We start from the raw sequence: 24,404 nt of genomic DNA, 5'->3' as shown, positions 1-24,404 counted from the left end.
TTTTTAATTTAGATTACGTAGTGAAGAAATAATATGCAAATTAGGACCACATGTGAACATATTTAAAGCCACATTTTCATCTATGAAAATTACATGTTATCATTATGGGGAGGATCCTTTTAAAAAAAATGTATTAATAACATATGCTAAGATCAACTTATTGAGAAGGTTTAAGACTGCTGCATGAGAATATTTCCAGCTTGACGAGGCATAACGGTTTATATTTGAATACATAATTATATTTTTGAATTAACTAAATTATGTCTATTTCACAATTTACCAATGACAACACATTGGGATAAATATAAATCAATTACACACGTAAATATAACCGTTACGTATAATTGATCTATATTCCCCAAGTTTACTTTGAAATGCAATACATTACAAACACGCGTGTGAGTGGAGTGTGTTTTTCGCAACACCTGCTGTCATCACTGTTTTTCAGTGATCTATCTAAAAATTTAATCACTATTTTATCTTTTACGCTAAATGGAATCTGTTTCGGCTGTTATTCTGATTATTCACTAGCGTTTTGTTTTTTAAATATTATTTTTAATATATGCATTACAATAAATTCATACAGAAAGGTGTATGATACGTCATGCTTTCCTACAAAAAAACAAATGAGTCTGATGTACGTACATCATACTTTGTAATAGCCTTGCAATAACCCAAACGTATAAGTAATAGTTAATACATGTGTTCTGTCAATATAACCAGCATGGACTTGATGATGGTTGGTCGGGAGAATCCTATACCGGAGACTTGTTCTTCAGGCTCCGCTATCCCCCTCCCCTGTATCGACGTCCGACCCACCCCACCCCCACAGATAGACCGACTATCTAACCACCACAGGAATTAAATGTTATAAACGCCGGCCACGTGCTTTCCACCCTTCCATATACACTACAGAGTCCGCACATGTAACGGTGACCTTTTAAACGGAAGACAACGCAAAGCCGGCCCGTTAGCACCTCTCTACGTTACGGAATTAGACGGGACACGTGCAAAGTAAATAAATAGCATAAGCGCATTTATTTTAAAAGAAAACAAACGGCTGGTTAGCTGTCAATTATCGTGTTAATTTGATACCTGAGGAGGGAAATCAGTTTCACATGTACATAGCCTTTTATCGCGTGTACTACATCATTGATGACCTGGGTATGAGTAGACAATGATATAGGTTACTGATGTATATAGCATGCAGATAGCTTGTTGATAGCACGACATGAAAAAGAGATGTTACTGGATGTACGTACAAGCCCTCCTTGTTTGTCTTCTATATGGTTTGTACATAACGGGAAACTAGAGACGTTGCATTGCCTTGTTTTTGTGCTTGTTTGTTGTTTAACGCCGCACTCAGCAATATTACAGCTATATTACGGCGGTATGTAAATATTCGAGTCTGGACCAGACATTCCAGTGATTGACATCACCACTCGATCCCGTTAGTCGCCTTTTACGACAAGCATAGTCGCCTTTTGCGGCAAGCATTGGATCTTCACGGGTCTTGCATTGCCTGAATGCATTTATTGATTAATGAAATGTAATATCCTGGAAAAGGTGTTACATACACGTTGAGTTGTATCATGCAGATGCTGAATACAATCCACGAAAGCAGAATGCAATGTCACAATAGCCTACAATAAAATGATCTATTTTATCATTACTAATACATTAATCTTATACCCAATTAGGTCTAATGCAGACGCTATACAATTTCACGAAGCTATGTATATGAACGATACGTATCTATAGTCTCAATAAATACTGTATTCTAACTGTTTCTTGTTGGAATATAGAAAACCGGATTAATGTCTCGGGCATATGTTATTTTCTTATGTCTGACTTATTTCATTTACTTCTAGCAATTAACACTTTTGTCGAATAACTTACTTTGTAAATTTAATTGTTTTGGACTTTATTTCGAAAGTAATTGGGTCGGTTGGGTAGCCCAGATTTCAAAACGATCGCTCGTCACGCCGAAGGCCCGGGTTCGATTCTCCACATGGTTCAATATGTAAAGCCCATTCGTAATATTGCTAAAATATTGCTATAATCGGCGTAAAACCACAATCAACACTCACAAACTCAAAAGAACTTGATGATAGTTGTTGGGTGTAATTGAAAAACTAATCAACGCTACACAAAATGTAGGGAACGATAGCATGCTATACGATAGTCTCTGTACTTTGGTAGATGATGTATGTATGTGTTACTTTTCATATCTGACTCACAAAAAACAACATCAATACGAGTCAGTGTATGTGCTAACGCGTACCGCTCTTAATGCAGTAGATACTCATTAGCACCAAGCGTTTAGGCAAGCTATAAGTAGTTTTAACATATCGCGTCATCTGGACCTATATCACCCTTACCTCTCCTCGACAATTACTTCTACGGATAACCATCATACTATGCAGCCTATTCCCTAATATACAAGTATTTTGATGTATACAAATAGGCATTTGGAAGTTATGAGATCATGAAGACATCACACTTGTATGGATAACAGTTTCTTCATTGTTCGAAACAATGTTTCAGGGCTTCTTTTTGCCCCTTCCTCAGGTGTGTGCATGGACAACAGCCAGACATGCACCTGGTGAGAGGGCAAGAAGTTGACCTGAAACGTTGTTAAAACACCAAAGAAGCTTCCATCTATAGTGGTGTGATATCTTAATGTCCATCCATTAAAACACTGTCTGGTACAATGTACCCCAATGTTTTCCATATCATAAAGTCATACTGACGCATTCAACTAATAAAGAAGAGTAATATATCAAAATGAAATTAGATGTCCATTCATTTAAGCTTTGTATGTGCAATAATTGGGGTTAATTTGGGTTTGCAACACGTTCAAATACTTTTATCTATAGCTACAAAGTTGACACAATTTCTGGATAACAACTTTTTTTATTTACTGTAAAGGCGACGTTTCTGTATATATCGGTTATGTTATCCATAAATTGTGTCTCTTTTGTCATCCGTCAACACCTAAGTAATGCCTACCAAACAATGCTTTCATCTAACTGTTAATATGGAGATCCCGGTTTGGGGAAGCTATTAACGGTACATTTGAACAATGATGAAATGATTGCATGGTCATTAGTTACAGCATCTGCAGCTTGAGAGCAACACTATCTGCGGATGAACATGATGCTGTGTCTATCTAGCCCCTGTATGCTTCATTTCGCTAATAACGTCTCACCAGCATGGCCAGTTTGGGATAATTAGGAACCAGACAGTCCGTAACAAATTTGTCTGAATATTTTTATGTGAGAAAATGTGACTTTGTATCATTTTTAATTCATTGAGTGACTTTATTAAAAAGTTCGTAACATAGTACTCAAACCTGTCCTTTCGTAGAGAAACTCTACACTCCAATAGTGCAGCCGCTGATACGGGGACGCCGAAAATGGGCTTCATACATCCCCACTTCAATGAAAATGTATAATCTACAATTTACAAGTTTCATCAAGTGTTGCAATTGAAGCAAATTAATCTTCAAACTTGTAAACTTACAACGTAATCAAAGAAAGCCTCGGCTTACATTGAACACTATGTACGCAGGGTGGACAAATCAAACGGCCAACCGACCCCTGGTCAATTGACCGGAAGGGATGATAAGCATTGTAATAGGCCACTGCCTGTTGACTGCTCTCATGGACATAACGTGTCTGGAACACGGGTTTAACGTTTCTGGAATGTCAGGAATGGTGAACTGTCTAGACAGTCATATATCCCCCAAAGTATTGAAGAAGACTAACAAGACTGTTTAGCATGTAAAGTTCTGATTATATATATATATATAGTCATAATATAATGTGTTACTGTAATCATTTCTCCCTGAAGATAAAACTGAAACATGTAGGAGAGCAATTCGTGTGATGTGAATATTTTGTGATTTTCTGTATACAAGTGCTACTGTATGTGTGTGTGTGTGTGTGTGTGTGTGTGTGTGTGTGTGTGTGTGTGTGTGTGTGTGTGTGTGTGTGTGCGTGCGTGCGCGCGTGCGCGTTATGAACTGAAGCAGTTTATCTGGCAGCGGGAGTCATAAATAAAACCAAAAACTAAAAATTATAACTACAGTTATGGATATTTATCACAAACTAAAAATATAGGCAGGAATCTATATATGTTATCATTTACGTGAACTGTTTTTAAAGCTTTAAAGATTTCCCATTTTGTGAGACTTCCACCCTCAATGAAATATAATATATACGATATGAAATATAACACATACGATATGAAATATAACACATACGATATGAAATATAACACATACGATATGAAATATAACACATACGATATGAAATTGTTTTTCATTACCCAGCGTACATTAGTTTCATGAGTTGGATGAATTATTTCCATAACAATTTTAAAACTCAAATACAATAAAATATATTTTGTAAATATCTTTTCATTACCGTTTATGGTAACTTGCGATGTATCATAAATAAAGATAAATAAGGGTGAATTAATGTATTATCAAATACATTTTATGTACTTTTCTTGCATATTTTGGTCAGCATTTACTATTAAACATTGTCTCGAAAATATTATTCATAGCTATGTATCTAATAAGTTGTGTTTTCCTTTCGTTTAAGAAATAATATTTTCACTTCACCGCCACAATACTGTTTTAATGACAACACCTTCCCATCTGGTAATTAAGCTATTTATTTCATATCCAGGTTTTCATTTTATCCAGCCTGAGTATCGTTTACGAACAGATTTCCCTTACAAACTCCAGTTAAACATGTACACGTTATTCTACACCTGGTATCATTACTATTTGATAGTGATTCATAAACACATGCTCGTGATATAGACGGAATCGTACAACAGACTCTTATGAGATCTCTTCTGGTTATGTAAAGGGTTTTGTTGCTTTTATTAACAATGGCCCCGAAACCGATTAATTTTTTTTATCTCTGTTCTGGAGGTGGATATTCATATTCCGTACAGAGATAAACCCCGCCATGTGTCAAGATCATACTGTTAAAGTTATGAAGAGACACAAAATCAGTAAGACTTATTGGGTCCGATATTTTTGTATCTCTGTCCACATGGTGTTGCATGTTTATTTTTTAAGAGACTAAATCAATCCATTTTTCGTTCAGATAAATAATTTGAGTACACAATTTCTCATAATCATGGAAATGGTTTTGTTTCTTCTATTTTTTAGAGCATTTCTTAAATGTCTTTTTCTTTTGTAGGTGTGGTTCCAAAACAGGCGAGCCAAATGGCGGAAGCGAGAGAGGTTTGGTCAGTTACAGACTATGCGGGCGATGGCGACTGCAGCTACACATGGCTACGACATGCCTCTCACACCCAGGCACGACACCTACACTCAGGTAGGTCACATGGTAGGAAACTTAACTCTCATTGGATCCTGTCATTACTTCCGTTAGTCACATGTCCAGATCTGAAACACTGATTGGTTGAAAATGAAAGAGGTGACTATCGTTTGTTGAAGAGAAATCCGGAAACGTGACGTGTCTTTGACAAATCTGGCGTGACTTCCGTTTGCGTTTTGTGACGGTCTTGCCCTCTGACACGTAAAGGTCATCCCAAACAGTTTACGTCCGAGACAATGGTTTGTTCGGGCTCACATAAAAAAGACCGTTTGGTTGGTGATACAGTTGTACTCGATCGACAGGGTGATGTAAAAGTGCTACGTTACGAACAGAACACGATATTATATATATATATATATTGGGAAGTTCGGCGGTTAATGCGTTAGGTCATTACGCCTAGTACCCATGTTCGATTCCCCAGATTTGTACAAAGTGCGAAGCCTATCTAGGCATATTAAAGCCTATAAATGCATTCACAGCTGCCTTGACTTAATAGAATCGGCTAATTAACATGTAATGTCGCATTGGTAATATTTTAGCCGCTTGACATAATTCATACTTGTATAAGCAACGGTTACGATCATTCTAGACCACTAGAATAAGTGAGCAAAATATATTTCTAAGAGAGCTCAAAATGTCATTAACAAACAGTTTCATTTAAACTGTCACTACACGAAAAGAATTTACACGATGACACTCGGTGTTCACAAGCTGGAGGTGCATATGCATAGTCCGTGATAAACCCCGCCATGTGTCAAAATCATACTATTAGTAAAGTTATATATATTGGAAGTTGTTTCCGTTTTTGCCCAGCCTGATTATCGTTTACGAACAGATTTAAACATGTACACGTTATTTTACACCTGGTGTCATCACTATTGGATAGTGATTCATAAACACATGCTCGTGATATAGACGGAATCGTACAATGGACTCTTATGTGATCTCTTCTGGTTATGTAAAGGGTTTTGTTGCTTTTTTTAACAATGGCCCCGAAACCGATTTATTTTTTATCTCTGTTCTGGAGGTGGATATTCATATTCCGTACAGAGATAAACCCAGCCATGTGTCAAGATCATACTATTAGTAAAGTTATGAGTAAGTGAGTGAGTGAGTATGGTTTCACGCCGCTTTTAGCAATATTCCAGCAATATCACGGCGGGGGACACCAGAAATGGGCTTCACACATTGTACCCATGTCGGAATTCGAACACGGGTCTTCGGCGTGACGAGCGAACGCTTTAACCACTGGGCTACCCGACCGCCCCCGTAAAGTTATGAAGAGACACAAAATCAATGAGACTTATTGGGTCTCCCATATATATAAATATCGACTTAAGACAGGCACGTATCAACACAATAAACTGCCGGGCGAATAAAGGTATATACATTGACCAAAGTTGAATATGACCGAAAATATAAAACAAAACGTTATTAGGCTTAAAACAGTCGCCGAAACACTGCAAACCTTAGGTCCAAAACGCAACTTTGATACCCGTATCAAATACATCACCATCGAATATCCATTTCTTGTTTGTTTCATTTGAGCTACTATGCAATATGGATGCATACTTTCTTTTCCTGGCAGTTTAGAATCAAGTTCGGCAAGAAGCTTTTTATTTATCACGTACAACGAAAGATTACTTGAAAGTAAAAGCGAGACATATCTTATCTGTATCTGATCGTTTGTCTTCCACGAGCGTTTCGTGCAAGTTGGTGTAGACCGTTCACGTCGATTCAATTAGTCTAGTGGCATTTAGAGATGAAAGTTGTCCAACAACCATTTAATCTTCGTGGGATTACATTTTTTAGACACACTCAGTTATTATTTTACAGTTAGCATGGACATATATTTGTTTATCATCCTCGATGTAATGCGGAATTAATTTATGTATTACTTGAATGTAATACTTGATAAAAAAATGAGGTAAATGAAAGCCACAAACCTTTTTTAATAATCATAAGGAATCTCTGCTAAAAGCTCAGTCCATTGTACGATTCCGACTATATCAAAATTATGTGTTTAGGACTCACGATATAGTTACGCCAGTTAAAGTGATGGCGCATACAAAGTACATACAAAATGCCCAAGGAACTGAAAACCATATATTCCTCCGATACGTTGAATATTTAGGAACTGTGTGACACAGTATGAGTGTTCCATTACCTGCACGGCGTCGTGTTAGCAATAACCTCACGTGTAGAGAACATGGTCCTGAATTGTGGAAAATCTGCCTCCGCTTAATTTTAAAATATTTTTCACATTACAGTCATAATATACACCATCGCACGTGGATCGTGACTTAACCGATATCAAGAGACAAACCTCCAATTCTATTCATGAAATACACACACCAAATCCACGCACCTGTCTCACGATAGGACTTGAAGCACTTGTATAGTCAATTTCACGCCACTTATGTTCAAATGAAAGCAAACAACATCAAATGTATACTGTTTATACTCCCCGTAGCGAAGAATAATAATCAATTTCATATTAAATGAAATATGACAATTTAATTGGCAGAAATAAGCACAATATGTCAATCATCCCCTGACGATTACCGCTCCACCTCCAAATGCAATCCAGACCCCGGGTGTTTGTATACGGCCACTAATTTGAAGCACTTGCAATGAAACATACAACCAATCGACAGGGCCTGCGCGAAATCTGTGTGCATTCCCTGCGGGCCATCATTATGATAAATGTATTGGCATTTCTGACAGATTCCTTGGCTGATCTTTTAGTATTTACTGAATGTAATGTTTTACTTACCGGTGGTTTAAGAACAAGATGGGTAAATAAGCAGGCAGCCGAAAGGACGACGTATTTCCTCAATGAAACTGCGTAACATCATTATGTCGATCTATTTACTTTTCTGTAAGGGTTTGAAATATATCCTAACAGCATCCATGTGTAAAGATACATCTTAGCTTTACGTCCCAAAATATGAATATGAGATTATTTTAAGGTTGAACTATCAAAAGGTACTGCACGCTATGCTCACTGCTTATAGTGTGAATTGCCTGTTGTCATATGTTGCATTGGGCTTATGACCTCCTCATGCATATATCAACCTTGAAGTCTTAATGGAATCGCACAGATGCCTTTATGATTTAATTAAAAGCTTATATGTGTTCAGGCCAGCACTTATAACGTGTTTGCTGATTCTAAAACGAAAGGCGAACTCTAGCGTCAACAATCATGTATTTCATATTAACGAATATTTAACTCTTTAGAAACATCTCTTTCGATAATTACCTGCGTCATTTTTTTAATACGACTCAATCGCGAATGAAAATTAATATTCGGTAGCATCCCGAAATTAAATATTGCTGTATAACTATAAAAATGAACCAAACCGGTACGTCATATGTTTCTAAAAGGATGTTTCTATGTAGTTCTTTGAGGTCTGTAAATGATCAAGTTTGGAGCAGGCAATCGTAAACGGACAAAGAGAAACCTATTACGTTTTTAATGTATTAGTGAATAATACCATAATTCTCTCAAATATCTTTTTTTTAAATTAATGTAAATTAAATATTTTTTTCAATATTGGTCTACCAGGTTTACTCCAAAGGCTGAATTGACTATTTGAATAGTGATGCATAATCAGTTTGACTACCGTGCGTTATATTGCCCTAATTAAAGATGTACATCATACCCAAAATTATTGACATGATAAAATTGACATGAATTTTGCATCTCGAAATTGATATATTTTTAGACTGACTACCGTTTGTAATTGTAAAAACAAAACTCATTGACGGTACTCATTGCGTGGCATATCTTTATTAATATATAACGTTGCTTTATATTTCTGTACGACGTGCTCCCCAATCCATGCCGTATTCCACCGTAACGCTTCCTGACGTCGTCGTTGTGACGGACATGAGCCCTCAGGTCTGTTGTGAAACTCGATTACAATGTTAAATCGAAATGTCCTCGCCATGTAACCTAGATTTCAACAGATTTCCACATCAATCAGCCGCGTGAAACACAAGAGAGTCTGATTGTGCCGCGATGAGCGCTAGAAATTCGTCTGACGGCTTGATTTTCAGTCCATTGTTTTGACAACGCTAGGGAAAAGGAACTGTCGAGAACTTATACCCCTGCCCCCATCCGCTAGCCACATGGCAGCCTGACCCTGGGGCAGTGGGGAACGGTCGTAGGGGAGGGGGAGGAGGGAGGCGGACACTTTGCCCCACCGTTAGAAAACGCTCGATCACAATGCCTTGGCTCCGTGCAAAAACAAACCAAGAATTCTATCAACAATACGTCTCGGTCGGAAAAATGTCAGCAAGATATGGATACAAAGCAACTAAAACTATCTGCACATTTGATATCAGAGCAAACATTGGGAGTAAAAAGGAGTTAGGGTCTTATAATGTGTGTCGACGGGCGGTAAGACCGTAGGCCTTCCGGGACAAGACGGCGTGTAGGGGGGTATCACCTGTATGTACCTAGGTGACTTCTTGCTAAAGAAAATACCTATACATAAAGGTCTGGATGGGACTACTAATCATAAAATACCTGACATGAAACGCAACACCCCTCTGCACCTTCTTGTGGCTTTGCATCTCGGAGTAACAAGCTGCTTGCAGCGGAACGTAGAAAAACCATGGATTTGTGAGAATTTTAAGTGTCATAGTTTGCCATTACCCTTCTCGGGGAAATACTTATTTAGAGCTCCCCTAGAAACACTCCGTCTCCCACTGATGCATCTTCGAGAAAACAATATGCTCTTGGGAAAATTCCCTGCATAAATTGAATGCCAAAATACACATTTACACGGTACGAAAATCATTCACTTGCTCTCAATTACACAGGTCTTGGTTAAACCCAAACAATTGAAACATGCTATATTAGTGTTCAAAATGCCAACACGGTCCTGATGGTGTTTTATTTCTTTTTTTTTCAGTTCCAACCCAACCCCTGGGCTCCTAATGGACCGCCCCAATACCCCATGACAACCATGAACCAGATGGGTGGTAACTCCTGCATGGCTCCGCAGAGTAATCTCCCTTCCTTCATGGGACTGGCTCACCAGAACGCAATGGCTTCCCAGTGTCAGGCACAGCAAGCCCAGATGCCCTTCAACCCTGCTCAAGCCCCAGTTACCCTTGACCCCTCTTTAGACACCGAACGTCGGAGTTCCAGTATTGCGGCTCTCAGACTTAAAGCGAGAGAACACAGTGTTGCATTGGGAATTCTAAGCGCTTACGGTAAATAAACTTGATCCAAGCGCAACCTGGCGCTGATTTATACAAGAAAACTCATTGACTTTTCGTCCGCGGAAACAAGCGGACCGAAACTGGACACCCTGGAAAATTTGTAAATAATATGTTAAGTTAATTCATACCCACCACGACGAACATTAATGCTGTCTGGTCAGTTAGAAGCAGACGAAATGTCGGCCAAAACTGGCGCGGGGCGGATCAAACGTTCACGTGCTGGCAGACGATAATCTTAAGGTCAAGGGTGTTACGTCTCTTCGCTTCTGCCCCATGAACTTCTGCACAAGACGAAGCGGTCAGTTTTAAAAGGGTCAGTTAGTGTCCAATTATCAAGACCTGCTAGTCCGGGTCAAGTTTCCGAGGAAGAAATTGTATCGTCTGTTCGTGGGGATGTGAGAGCGAGACTAAATTGACTTCCGGTGTTTCTGGAAAATGATTGACATGGAAGATGGATCGTGGTCAATTACTGTTTCACGTGCTATGACGTCAGAGTGATAGATATGTAAGTATATTCGTGCGAGAGGTACCCAAGACCAAGTGCAGGCCTGGCCCAACTCGTGGGAAATGTCTGTTCTGATTTGTCGAAATAAATGTCATTTGTTGAAAAACCTGACTGTCATTTCTTTTTCATTGAAGACTAAACGGTAATCCATCAACTTCTTAGGATACCTCCTACAGAGGTTAAAAGCGGGCTTTAATTCTATAAAGCCCCTTCAGTCTTTCATCTTCCCCGTACTTACGCTCACTTGGAATAAGTCTTATTCAAAACGAATCGTTGAGAATTACGGGTGTCTTTGTGCGATGATTCTATTAAGACGTGGCAGATTAAACAAGCATGGCGTTTTCAAAAGGATATTTCGAATACTGCTTGCGTCATCATTTTATTAACTACCAGTATCATGTGTTCTTATTTTTAGAAGGTTTATGAAAAATATACTTTACTGTGAACTTGATGCATTGTGTACACATACACGGAATATCACGGTGAGTGGCTATGATTACTTGTGCCTACGAATGCCACAAAGAGTAAGAAAATGGACACTGTGCATTACAAAGACACATAAGCTTTAACATGAACTATTACAACGTGTTGCAATGACAAGGCAATATTACAAGGTGTTACACTATCGAATGCTACACTGACTATCCCGTGTTACACAGACTTACAACTTGTTTCACCATCACAAGATGTTACAATGACTCACAACTTCTTACATCATCACAAGGTGTTACACTGACTCACAACGTGTTACACAGACTCACAACTTGTTACACCTTCACAAGGTGTTACACTGACTCAAAACGTGTTACACTGACTCACAACTTCTTACACCTTCACAAGTTGTTACACTGACTCACAACGTGTTACACTGACTCACAACTTCTTACACCTTCACAAGGTGTTACACTGACACACAACGTGTTACACAGACTCACAACTTGTTACACCTTCACAAGGTGTTACACTGACTCACAACGTGTTACACTGACTCAGAACTTCTTACACCTTCACAAGGTGTTACACTGACTCACAACGTGTTACACTGACTCACAACGTGCTACACTGACTCACAACGTGCTACACTGACTCACATGCTCCACTGACTCACATTGATATTATAATGACTAACACAGCGTGTTTTTAAAAATGTACCAACGTGGTAATTATCACAACATATTTCAGTTCCACACACAAAAAACGCGTCAAAATTAGTGTGATAACGTTAAAGAAAGAATACCACATTTTCCAGCGAATATACTAACGTGTAGACTGGCATATAGATCCTGAAACAACATAGCCAATGAAGCCCTTGCAAGTGTATAATAATTGGCAAGCCCATTCAGCAAAATTAGTCCATGGGCTCATTTTTATTATATTCTATTAGGAAATTTTATCAACTGATTTTTTTTCTGTAAAGTATTTTCATTTCAGAGACTAGATGTTTAGTCTAACTAACGTGTTCCAAAGAATAATACGAAGTTTTACAAAAAATATCACAACCCGTTTCAGTGCATATTGCAACATGTTACAATAATTATCACAACGTGTTTGAATTAATTCCATGTGTTCAAATGAGTACACCACATTAGCAGTGTATTGAGGTCAATATATGGATGGGTATTAACGTGTAGGTGCGTCCCCTGCCCCTCTCTGCCCTATCAAGGTGAAACTGTTGACAGTGCTGCCTGGCAACAGAAGGGACATAACTCCGGAAACGTTTAGAGCCATGCCATGATTTGTAACACGTGTAATTACGTCTGCAACATATGCAACGATCGTAATTAATTCCAGATGTTCAAATTTTAATTACTTTCCGCCCTTCCAATCCACCGATACCAATTTACCACATATCTGTGCGTGTGAGCAATGGTCAGTACGCAGGTCGACTCTGATAGTGATTTGTGCTGGAGTGAGTGAGTATAGTTTTACGACGCTTTTAGCAATATTCCAGTAGTATCACGGCGGGGGACACCAGAAATGGGCTTCACACATTGTACCCATGTCGGGAATCGAACCCGGGTCTTCGGCGTGACGAGCGAACGCTTTAACCACTTGGCTACCCGACCGCCCCGGTAGTGATTTGTAAATATTTATCCTCTCTAACATACGAATATTTACTATCAACCCACGTGACCATATCCGTGCGCGTGGGTTTTAGCAAAGTGGTATACGTTGACGGTCTGTATCACTTTGGGCCTACTTTACTCATTAAGCTGACATCGCCGTGACATAACTGGGATACTCTTCAAAGCGGCGTCATGTAGTGTATTGTTTGTTGTTAAACACCGCACTCAGCAATATTCCAGCTATATGACGGCGGTCTGTAAATAATCGAGTCTGGATCAGACAATCCAGTGATTGATATCACGAGCATCGATCTACGCAATTGGGAAATAATGACATGCATCAACCACGTCAGCGAGCTTTACCACCCGAACCCGTTAGTCGCCTCTTATGACAAGCATAGTCGCCTTTTACAGCAAGCATCAAAGGTGTTATGACCATCAATTATATTATTATTGTGGAGAGAGAGACAGAGAGAGAGAGAGAGAGAGAGAGAGAGGGAGGTTAAACAGTACATGGCAGACATGCAGGCCAAGAAGGAGAGACAGACATACAAACAGTGAAAACGGACATAGAGAGGGAAACAGTAAGTGACAGATAGACAGTGAACAAGCGAAAGAGACAGTGGGAGGCAGAGCGACAGGCAGACAGTGAGAGGATTGAGAGACAGACAGTGGGAGGGATACCGACAGGTACTAAGGGGGAGAGAACGGCATGCAGGCAGTAAGAGGAAGAGAGTGACAGACAGTGGGAGGGACTGAAAGAGAGAGAGAGACATACAGTAAATTCATAGAGACATACAGAGACAGAGTGAGAAAGAGAGAGAGAGAGGGGGGGGGGAACAGTTAGTTGCAGAGATACATACACAGAGAGAGAGAACAGTAAGTTGCAGAGAGACATACAGAGAGAGAGGGGAAAACAGTAAGTAGCAGAGAGACATACACAGAGAGAGAACAGTAAGTAGCAGAGAGACATACACAAAGAGAGAGGGGGAAAACAGTAAGTAGCAGAGAGACATACACAGAGAGAGAACAGTAAGTAGCAGAGAGACATACACACAGAGAGAGGGGGAAAACAGTAAGTTGCAGAGAGACATACAGAGAGAGAGGGAAAACAGTAAGTTGCAGAGAGAAATACAGAGAGAGAGAGAACAGTAAATTGCAGAGAAACATACAGAGAGAGAGGGAAAACAGTAAGTTGCAGAGAGACATACGGAGAGAGAGGGAAAACAGTAGATTGCAGAGAGACATACAGAGAGAGAGGGAAAACAGTAAGTTGCAGAGAGAAATACAGAGAGAGAGAGAACAGTAAATAGCAGAGAGACATACAGAGAGAGGGGGAAAACAGTAAGTTGCAGAGAAACATACAGAGAGAGAGGGAAAACAGTAAGTTGCAGAGAGAAATACAGAGAGAGAGGGAACAGTAAATTGCAGAGAGACATACAGAGAGAGTGGAAAACAGTAAGTTGCAGAGAGACATACACAGAGAGAGAGAGAGAGAGAGGGGAAACAGTAAGTTGCAGAGAGACATACAGAGAGAGGGGAAAAGAGTAAGTTGCAGAGAGATATACAGAGAGAGGGGAAAAGAGTAAGTTGCAGAGAGACATACACACACACAGAGAGAGGGGGGAAACAGTAAGTTGCAGAGAGACATACAGAGAGAGGGGAAAAGAGTAAGTTGCAGAGAGATATACAGAGAGAGGGGAAAACAGTAAGTTGCAGAGAGATATACAGAGAGAGGGGAAAACAGTAAGTTGCAGAGAGATATACAGAGAGAGGGGAAAAGAGTAAGTTGCAGAGAGAAATACAGAGAGAGGGGAAAAGAGTAAGTTGCAGAGAGATATACAGAGAGAGGGGAAAACAGTAAGTTGCAGAGAGACATACAGAGAGAGAGGGAAAACAGTAAGTTGCAGAGAGAAATACAGAGAGAGAGAGAACAGTAAGTTGCAGAGAGACATACAGAGAGAGAGGGAAAACAGTAAGTTGCAGAGAGACATACACAGAGAGAGGGAAAACAGTAAGTTGCAGAGAGACATACAGAGAGAGAGGGAAAACAGTAAGTTGCAGAGAGACATACAGAGAGAGAGAGGGAAAACAGTAAGTTGCAGAGAGAAATACACAGAGAGAGAACAGTAAATTGCAGAGAGACATACAGAGAGAGGGAGAAAACAGTAAGTTGCAGAGAGACATACAGAGAGAGTGGAAAACAGTAAGTTGCAGAGAGACATACACAGAGAGAGAGAGAGAGAGGGGAAAAGAGTAAGTTGCAGAGAGACATACACAGAGAGAGAGGGGGAAAAGAGTAAGTTGGAGAGAGACATACAGAGAGAGGGGAAAACAGTAAGTTGCAGAGAGACATACACAGAGAGAGAGAGGGGGGAAACAGTAAGTTGCAGAGAGACATGCAGAGAGAGAGAGAGAACAGTAAATTGCAGAGAGACATACAGAGGGAGAGAGAGGGGGGGGAAACAGTAAGATGCAGAGAGACATACAGAAAGAGGGATAAATCAGTAAGTTGCAGACAGAAATACACACAGAGAGAGAACAGTAAGTTGCAGAGAGACATACAGAGAGTGAGATTAGACAGACAGGCAGACAGAGGGAGAAGGCGAGAGACAGACATACACAAACACACGCACGGAAAAGTGCTGATGTAGGACAATAGCCTTGTCAGTGTATGTTCATCTGTATGGCCTTATAAGAGCCTTCAACACATCACCGTCCACAACATACCTTCAGTAAAGCAAGCAAGCCTTCATTTATCCAATGGAGATTCATTTACTAATTACGACAAATTGTAGAAATCTTGCGAAGATTCCAACTGTCGTGATCATGAAGTAACCATTCACTAAGTTATAAGTAGTTCGAGTTTTAGAGTTTCAGATCCCAAGAGGCACTGGTGGAAGATCTAATAACAACGCATGATTGATGGTCACTATCTGACGAAAAACTGAAACTACCCATAACTCTGTCCAGAGACCATATAATAGATATTATCTATTATATGGTCTCTGCTCTGTCCGAATCTTTGTTTTGATGTGAAAAGTGTAAAGAGTTATGTCTTTTACTAATACCAAATACCAATATACAATATATACTAATACCAAAGCATCATTCATACAACAGAAAATACTATTCGACCACGTTGCAAACGTGTGATTGTCATGAAGTAACCATTGACTGAGTTATCTCCCTTTGACAACGAATCTGTCGTTTAGCCTCGGATAGCATTTTGTCGAATCCATATTGAAAGGTCTGTTTTCCTGGGATTTTATTACGTTTTGCGGGAGCCGAGTGAGTTTAAAACACGCAAGCAGACGCATTCATTCATTTTAGTGGTGGGTTTTAAATAAATAAAAATTGAGACAAGTACGTTAACTCCATATCTCTGTTCGGGGAGACAGTATGTTTGAGCGTCATGAACGTGCAAATTGTCAGCGGTTTATTCATGTTTGACATGACACCTGTCGAACGACCATGAACTCACGTGAACACGTGGTAGGGTCAGAAGGTACATCACCTGATGATCGTGCAAGATATATCTCATCTGCCTCTTATGTTTTGTCTTCCACGAGCGTTTCGAGCCGCTTGTCGCAAACCTTTCATGACGATTCAATTAGTCTCGTGGCATTTACAGACGAAAGTTGTCCGAACCATTTTATCTTCGTTGGATTAGATTTTTTTCGACACTCTCAATCATTATTACACATTCAACAAGGACATATAATTATTTAGCATCCTGGGTGTAATGGGGAATTAATTTCATTTATTACTTTAATGTAATATTTGATCAGAAAATGAGGTAAATAAAAGCCACAAAACCCTTTCCATGTTCATAAAGAAATCTCTGCCAAAAGCAGAATTCATTGCACAACTATGTCATGAGCATGTGTTTATGAATCACTATCAAAAAGTAATGACATGAGGGTTCATTATTTGTTATTTTTGTCAGGTTCCTGCGCCGGATTGCTATTGTTATTCTAAATAAGGGTCGTAACTACCGCTGTCATTATCGACATTAACGTACCCACCTGAGCACGTGGAATCAACACACTAAGGACATAAGGGGGTCACGGGTGGCCCAGTCGTCTTAGGCGCTGCGATTCGCTGTGCAGAGTTGCGTCCCTTGGGCACGCAAGAAACGTATGATTGTGGGTTCGAATCCCGGTTCGCCCCGATTATGTTTCTGGGTTTGTCAGCACCATACCCGTGCTCTTGGGTTTCACCGAAGTGGTAAACGTCTGAGACCTGCATCACTTCGGACTTTCCTCAGGTTCAGAATTCTGGTTCTGAATCTCCAAACTCATTGGGGCTCCTTTTCAAATTAAATGGAGTCATTTGTTTCTAGCAGTATTTTTCAGAGACTGAGCTTTTGTATGATAAACTACATAAGAGTAGACAACTGTTTTATCATGTATTTAGAGTTTAAAAACTCCCCTGTACTTTACTTAAAACATGAAATCGATATCTCCCTCGAGTGACACGCAAGTCATTTACACATTCTAACAACATTTCAAAGAGCGTCATACGACTCTTGCTCAGAAGTTGTTTGATCAAGGTTACAACATTCAATGCCTCAGGAAAGCTTTCAAAAAGATTAACGTTAGACATGTGGAGAATATGTCCTAATGTGATGCATCAGTGACAAAAATCATGTCAGATACAATTCCCTATTTTAACCACATGTTCCCCAATAGGCATTTTTTTTTAATTTGAACAATTGATTTGCCTTTACTTGTGTTTATGACGGTGCCACCGTTGGTGCAGGATACGCTCACCTTTTCGCAAACACCTGGTATCATCACTATATGAGAGTGATTCATAAACATGTGATCATGATATGGTCGGAATCCTACAATAGACAAAGATTGGGCAGAGATTGCTTATGGTTATTGAAAGGGTTTGGTCGCTTTTATTTTATATACATAGCACTTTGTGCCGCATGACCGAGGCTCCGCAATTCGCTGTGTAGAGTTTTGCCCCTTCAGCACACAAGAAACCCAAGGGCGGATTCAGATTTTGGGGGTGTCCAAAATATCAAAATCCTTTCTCAGACACTTTTACTGTCTGCAACATGCTACATTTGGTTTTCAAAAGGGGAGGATGGGGTATGCCTGCAAGCGTGCGTGCGTGTGTCTGCTTGTACTAGTCTGGACTAACACCGAGTATATTTGGTACCATGCCGCGGTTTAACATGAACACCCCACTCATACACAGTATACTGACTCCGAGATGGCCAGTCCTTGTTTCGATACCGTCTTTTAACGTCTTTGGTATGATCCGCTCTTCGGCACTCCTATACACAAAGAGCTACATTATTTGCATACAAATATATATAAACATACAATACCGTGCAATGTTGATATATAGATGGGTTTAAAATAATGAGATCGGGATCTTTCGTGATAATGCTTCTTAGGTGTATTTTATAGTAGAATTCCAGTAATATATTTGAATTTAAAAAAAAAATAAAAATTAACATTCTATCTACCGTTAGCGGCCGCCATGTCTTCGAAAACAATTACGTGCGCCCTGTAAATTCGATTTAAATTTATTTTGAAAATTAATTGGCGTCGCCTAAAACTGGCTTATGTAAACCGAGCAGGGGTAGTCCAATAGTTGGTGTGATTGCTAGATGCGAAGATCGGTTCGAGTTTGAATCTTCACATGGTAACATTTTGACCTCAAGAGGACTCGGTATGTGTGTGTGTGTGTGTGTGTGTGTGTGTGTGTGTGTGTGTGTGTGTGTGTGTGTGTGTGTGTGTGTGTGTGTGTGTGTGTGTGTGTGTGTGTGTTTTGGAAGGGGTGTGTGTCTAACAATGAAATGACAGAGTATTGTTTTACGCCGCTTGTAACAAAGGTCCAGTCATACTTATAGGATGATGTGAATCGAACCCGTGAGACTTTAAATGAAATGAAATATATTTAGTATTCGTTCATGGAATAGAAACATTGTAATATGGCAGTATATGTTTCTGTTAAACAAGTATTGTAACTATATTAAACTGTTCCTGTTGAGCTCATTGCATTGTATTTGGACAATGGTAAGTTGTCAGGAAAGTAGTACTATTTAATGTAAGCAGTGGTGAGGAAGTTACTATATTTAGATGCTAGTCTGATGTGTAAGCATCCGGAATAGCATAGAAAAGAAACAGGTGGAATATCCTGTGGTGTGATGGCACTGTGTGGAGAGTTGGACTATATAAGTGGAGCGGGCTCGTGCCTGTCCAACCTCTCACATTCCATCACATCAAGACCAGCTTTCGTGTGAGGACCCCTCATCACACCAGATTCCCAGTCTAGGTCTTTCTCGGAAGCTTGACCACTGTCGCTGCTGGGTGAATATATTATAATCACTGACTTTTCCTGTCACCACTGCTTTTTTTATATATATACTGACCACTGCCATCATATTATATATTGCCATGGAATATTGTACTATCACTCTATTTTGTACAGTCATTGTAATTGCTGTGCAATTATTTGTATTGATTTGTAAACCAAGTTAATTATGTAATACAATTATCATTTGTATTATATCTTTTTTTGTTTATTTGTTGGTTTCACACAAAATTCTTTTACCTCGGATTTCGGGGTTAACATAATTTCTTTGATAGATGTTAATCTATCTAAAATAATGCGTTACATGACTAGGGGCGTAGGGAGGGGGATAATTCACCTACAGCCATCGTTGTAAAAAAAAAAAATTACTGATAGGAATAAATGTGATTTTAATTAAATTGAACATATTCATAGTTGTGTTAAATACATCTTCCAGTCACATGTTACTTACAATATTAATCATTTGTAATACATGCACCCAGAGCCGTACATATGTTTGTACTGACTTAACATCTTGCTGGGTCTGATGTAAAGATCCTCTATCTATAATATCTAATATCTAAAATATCAAAACGTACATACTCTATGTTGTGAGAATTTGATCATTTTCAACTGCTGAAAACTATATTTAGAAAATACTCGACACAAATTTTTATTGATTTGAAAATTTCTGGGAATATGTATCTGTATGATGAAATGAATCTGAAAAACATACCTTAGTTTGGTATTGGTTGTAAGTTGTTGACGAAATCTTCATGAAAAAATAAAATGTCAGAAAAAAATGAAAGCATTACCGATTCAGCAGAAATCATAATCGCACATTATTTTGAGTTTGGTTAAGAAATAGTAAAAAGTATCCGTTATTTGTTAAAGATAAATGCCAAATATTAGCATGCTCTAGTAATAAAAAAAAAGATTAAAATCGAAAACTGACGGTCAAAAGAAAGTTTTTTCACAATTGTGACTAAAAAAGAAACAATAAATAAATATTAAATGTATTCGATGGTGATGAATTTAGTACGGATAACATAGTTGTATTTTGGACCTGAAGTTTGCAGTGTTTTAGCGACAGTCTACAGCCTGGTAACGTTTTGATAACGTTTGTTTGATAAAGTTTTTTGGTCAAATCCAATTTTCAAAAGTATGCTTTCATATTTTGCCTGGCAGTTTACAATAAAAAAAAAACTATAATTAAATGCAAACATCTATGACGAAGAAAATAGAAATGTCTTATTGGTCAGGTCATTTTATTTTCTCCCAAACATCAAGTTTCACGAGAGCACATTCAATGAAATACCACGAGCGCCCTCATCACAAGTTTCTTATACGAAGCATATGCGGTGCCAGTAGTCTAGCTACAACGTGACTCTTGCCCTTGTCCCGGGCTGCTGTGGATAACACAAAGGATTACTATATTTACAAATACATTTCAACAGGATATTCGAACGGCGGCAATTGGTTGCTTTTGAACAAGTATATTTGTATAAGTATATATTACTAACTCGATTGATTTCCTGGTATAACTATGAACAGACATGTCGAAATGATATCTCATTTTAGAATGCGTAATCATTACTATTTTTGACATTACGAAATAATGAATCAAGTCATCAATGTTTGCTAATAAGTTTGATAAATGAATAACTTATATCAAGCGCAGAATGTAGACAGACACGCTGAGCGGTATGTCATATACACATATATTACGAATGAGAACACCTAACTCAAAGGTTTCTGTTATGAAAATCACTCATAATTCTATTCACAGGCCGTGTGACGGAATTTCCTTGGGGTGGGATAATCCTTGTTTGCGGGTGGGTGGTGGAAGAAATCTGACCCAATTCATCACAAGGATTTCCTTTTTGTGTGTATTGAAATACATATAGCTCCTATGATCTTTATGCCAACCAAACAAGAGAGGGACAGTGCCCTTCTAGTGTATCGTTATTCGGGGCATACTGTACACATAAATGGGTTTCTATGACAACGGAACCACGGATGTCCTTTTGACCATAACGTACATCTGCCGTGGACGTCCACTCAATACCCGATCACCTCCAGGATGCTATCTGGGAAAGAGAAACTCCACACTACATCAGGAGGTCCTGCATTGACGGGGTTCGATAGCTGGTTTTAAGTAGCATGTTTGCGAATCTAATGTCCAAAACCGCCTCAAAAATCACACAATTACACAGACCGCATAATTGTTCTCTGTTTCACTAAACTCTCCAAGAATGTTGAACTGTGATATCTCCCATGTAAGCTGTTCTTTTGTTACTTACGTTATCATAATTATTTCCAACATTTGAATAAATTATTCATTCTATTATTATTATTATTATTATTATTATTATCATCATCATCATCATCATCATCATCATCATCATCATCATCATTATTATTATTATTATTATCATCATCATCATCATCATTATTATTATTATGGTGATGATGATGATCATCATCATCATTGTCATTATTATTAGTAGTAGTAGTAGAAGTATTATGGTGCACTGCTTTCCATCCCACAGGGATATAGGTTGGGATAGGTCCCAGCACCCGGTACTGGTCGTACGAGGTGGCGATGTTGGATGGATCAGGTGGTCAGGCTCGGCGATTTGGTTGTTATGGTACATTCGTATATTTACAGGCCGAATAATTTATAGACATGTACATTGGTAAAATATGTGACATTATGACAAAATATCTTTATAAAACACGCAGCGTGATGTAGATGGAATATTGTTGACTGCAGCGTTAAACAACAACACCAGACAAACACTGTTGCCTTCGGATATTCCCTGATCGACATTTTACTTTGATTGTGTAAAGTATGTCCGTGTAAAGGAGTCGTTCATGCTTTGTGACAGTGGTAACGCGCTAACAATGAACATTTCGTTACGCTGTGATAGAACGAACCTCCAGGCGTTTGAGGCACTGAGATCTTAAATAAACAAGACTTATCAACATGATCCGCCCTTGTATCACTGGTTATGATTATTGTTATTATTAGCTTTAATGATTTATTTTATAGATTTGCTTACATTGTACATACCAAACTTGAAGCGTGAGATATTCCAATTGTAAGTTTGATTTGATGACCAATTGTGTGTTGTGTGATCTAGATTGGTTGGTTTGTTGCTTTACGCCGCACTCAGCAATATATCAGCTATATGACGGCGGTCTGCAAATAATCGAGTCTGGGCCAGACAATCCAGTGATTGGCGTCATGCGCATCGATGGGATCGATGACATACATCAACCAAGTCAGCGAGCCTTACCACCCGATCCCGTTAGTCGCCTTTTACGACAAGCATAGTCGCCTTTTACGGCAAGCATGGGTTGCTGAAGACCTATTCTACCGCGGATCCTCACGGGTATGTGTGATCTAGTCGTTACGTAAATGATAACATAACATGCTTTTTCGAGGAAATATTATTTTTGCTGCCAGTAAGGAATCCTACCCCTACTTGATAAACCACACCTGAGATTACATGTCAGTAATTGACTGGTTGCATTTTATTGCGCATAGGTATTGCAAAAACACACTAAACTGAGCCTCGATCTGCGACACACGGCGTAGCTGTTACCTCGAGGCAGAACGAAACCGAGGTAACTCGATGATAAGGCCAAGAATTGTTCATCGATATCAACTCAAACAGATGTTCGTCCATTGTTTAATGTTAAGGTATGTATAAATTCAATTGCAAACTTACCTCCATGGCAATAATGCTACCCACGCAAGATTGACAAGAAGCTAAAGTCTGAGCGTTTATTTTATTTTTATCAACAATAATTCTAGGATAACCAGTATGTCATTTAACCAGAAACTGGTTCACTTTGAAAACGAGAGAAACACAATTGGGTTCTTTAGGCCTAGTAAAATAGTAAAGACAAGATAATTTGTGATTAATTTCATCGGAACTCTTCATATATGAACGCCTTTCCATTTAGAACAGTTTGTGCTTGCGTCCCCGTCAAGTCCCAAAAGGTATGAAGCATGAAAAAGGTGGAAAATTATGAATAATAATTTCAAAAAACAGTTCCATAATCATAAGATTATCCACTAAGAGCAGAGTCGAAAATACGATTCCGACTATATCATGATCATGTGTTTATGGGGGCGGTCGGGTAGCCTAGTTGTTAAAGCGTTCGCTCGTCACGCCGAAGACCCGGGTTCGATTCCCGACATGGGTACAATGTGTGAAGCCCATTTCTGGTGTCCCCCGCCGTGATGTTGCTGGAATATTGCTAAGAGCGGCGTAAAACCATACTCACTCACTCACTCATTCATGTGGTTATGAATCACTTTCATAAAGTAATGATAGTAGGTGTCATAAATATTTACATGATAAAACATAAAACTTATTTCATTATAAATTGTTTAACATTACACGGCAGGAACGGTGACTCAAGGTTCACTTTTTGCAAAAAGAAGTTAGCGAAAAGGTTGTTTGTAACAGAAGCGACATGTCACATACGTTTATCAGTCGAGTATGAGAACATTGTCGTAAGTATATCAGTCTAGACAACATAGGCATCAACATCAACGTGTTCTTTGTAACGCTTCACTTGTCATCCATTCAACCCTACATTATAATATAATTTCACCTTGCGGACCTGCATAGGAATACCTATCATACATCACACACTATCGACACAGCCGTCGACGGCACACCGTTAACACAAAGCTACACTTAACATATCGGGCTGCTCACTGAAGAGAAACGAATGTGTTTAATACTTATCTGATTTAACCCCGAGGTGGGATATTTTCTCCATTGCCACCAAACAATACTAGAAAATAGTTCTGGGGCATGCCAAGTCACATAGTTACATCGTTTGTTCCCGAACGGTTAACACCCAAACTACAAAATGGACGACGTCGTTAAGCGT

The 24,404-nt window shown here is 39.0% G+C and overlaps 1 protein-coding gene across 1 annotated transcript in view; it reads left to right on the top strand.

Moving 5' to 3' along the window:
* LOC139461878 (retinal homeobox protein Rx1-like) overlaps positions 1–11,116 on the top strand; it is a 34,521-nt gene extending 23,405 nt beyond the window's left edge. The window contains exons 3-4 of the mRNA XM_071243359.1: positions 5,223–5,360; positions 10,286–11,116. Coding sequence (XP_071099460.1) covers positions 5,223–5,360; positions 10,286–10,597 — 450 coding nt within the window. The 3' untranslated portion in view covers positions 10,598–11,116. The remainder of the gene's footprint in view (positions 1–5,222; positions 5,361–10,285) is intronic.
* Positions 11,117–24,404: the final 13,288 nt, after the last annotated feature.

This window comes from Haliotis cracherodii, unplaced genomic scaffold (assembly GCF_022045235.1).
Source record: "Haliotis cracherodii isolate W230 unplaced genomic scaffold, xgHalCrac1.p SCAF_15, whole genome shotgun sequence".
NCBI classification, from domain to species: Eukaryota; Metazoa; Mollusca; class Gastropoda; order Lepetellida; family Haliotidae; genus Haliotis; species Haliotis cracherodii.
The sequence above is the reverse complement of the archived record's forward strand: the minus strand, read 5'-3'. Positions and strand labels throughout refer to the sequence as shown.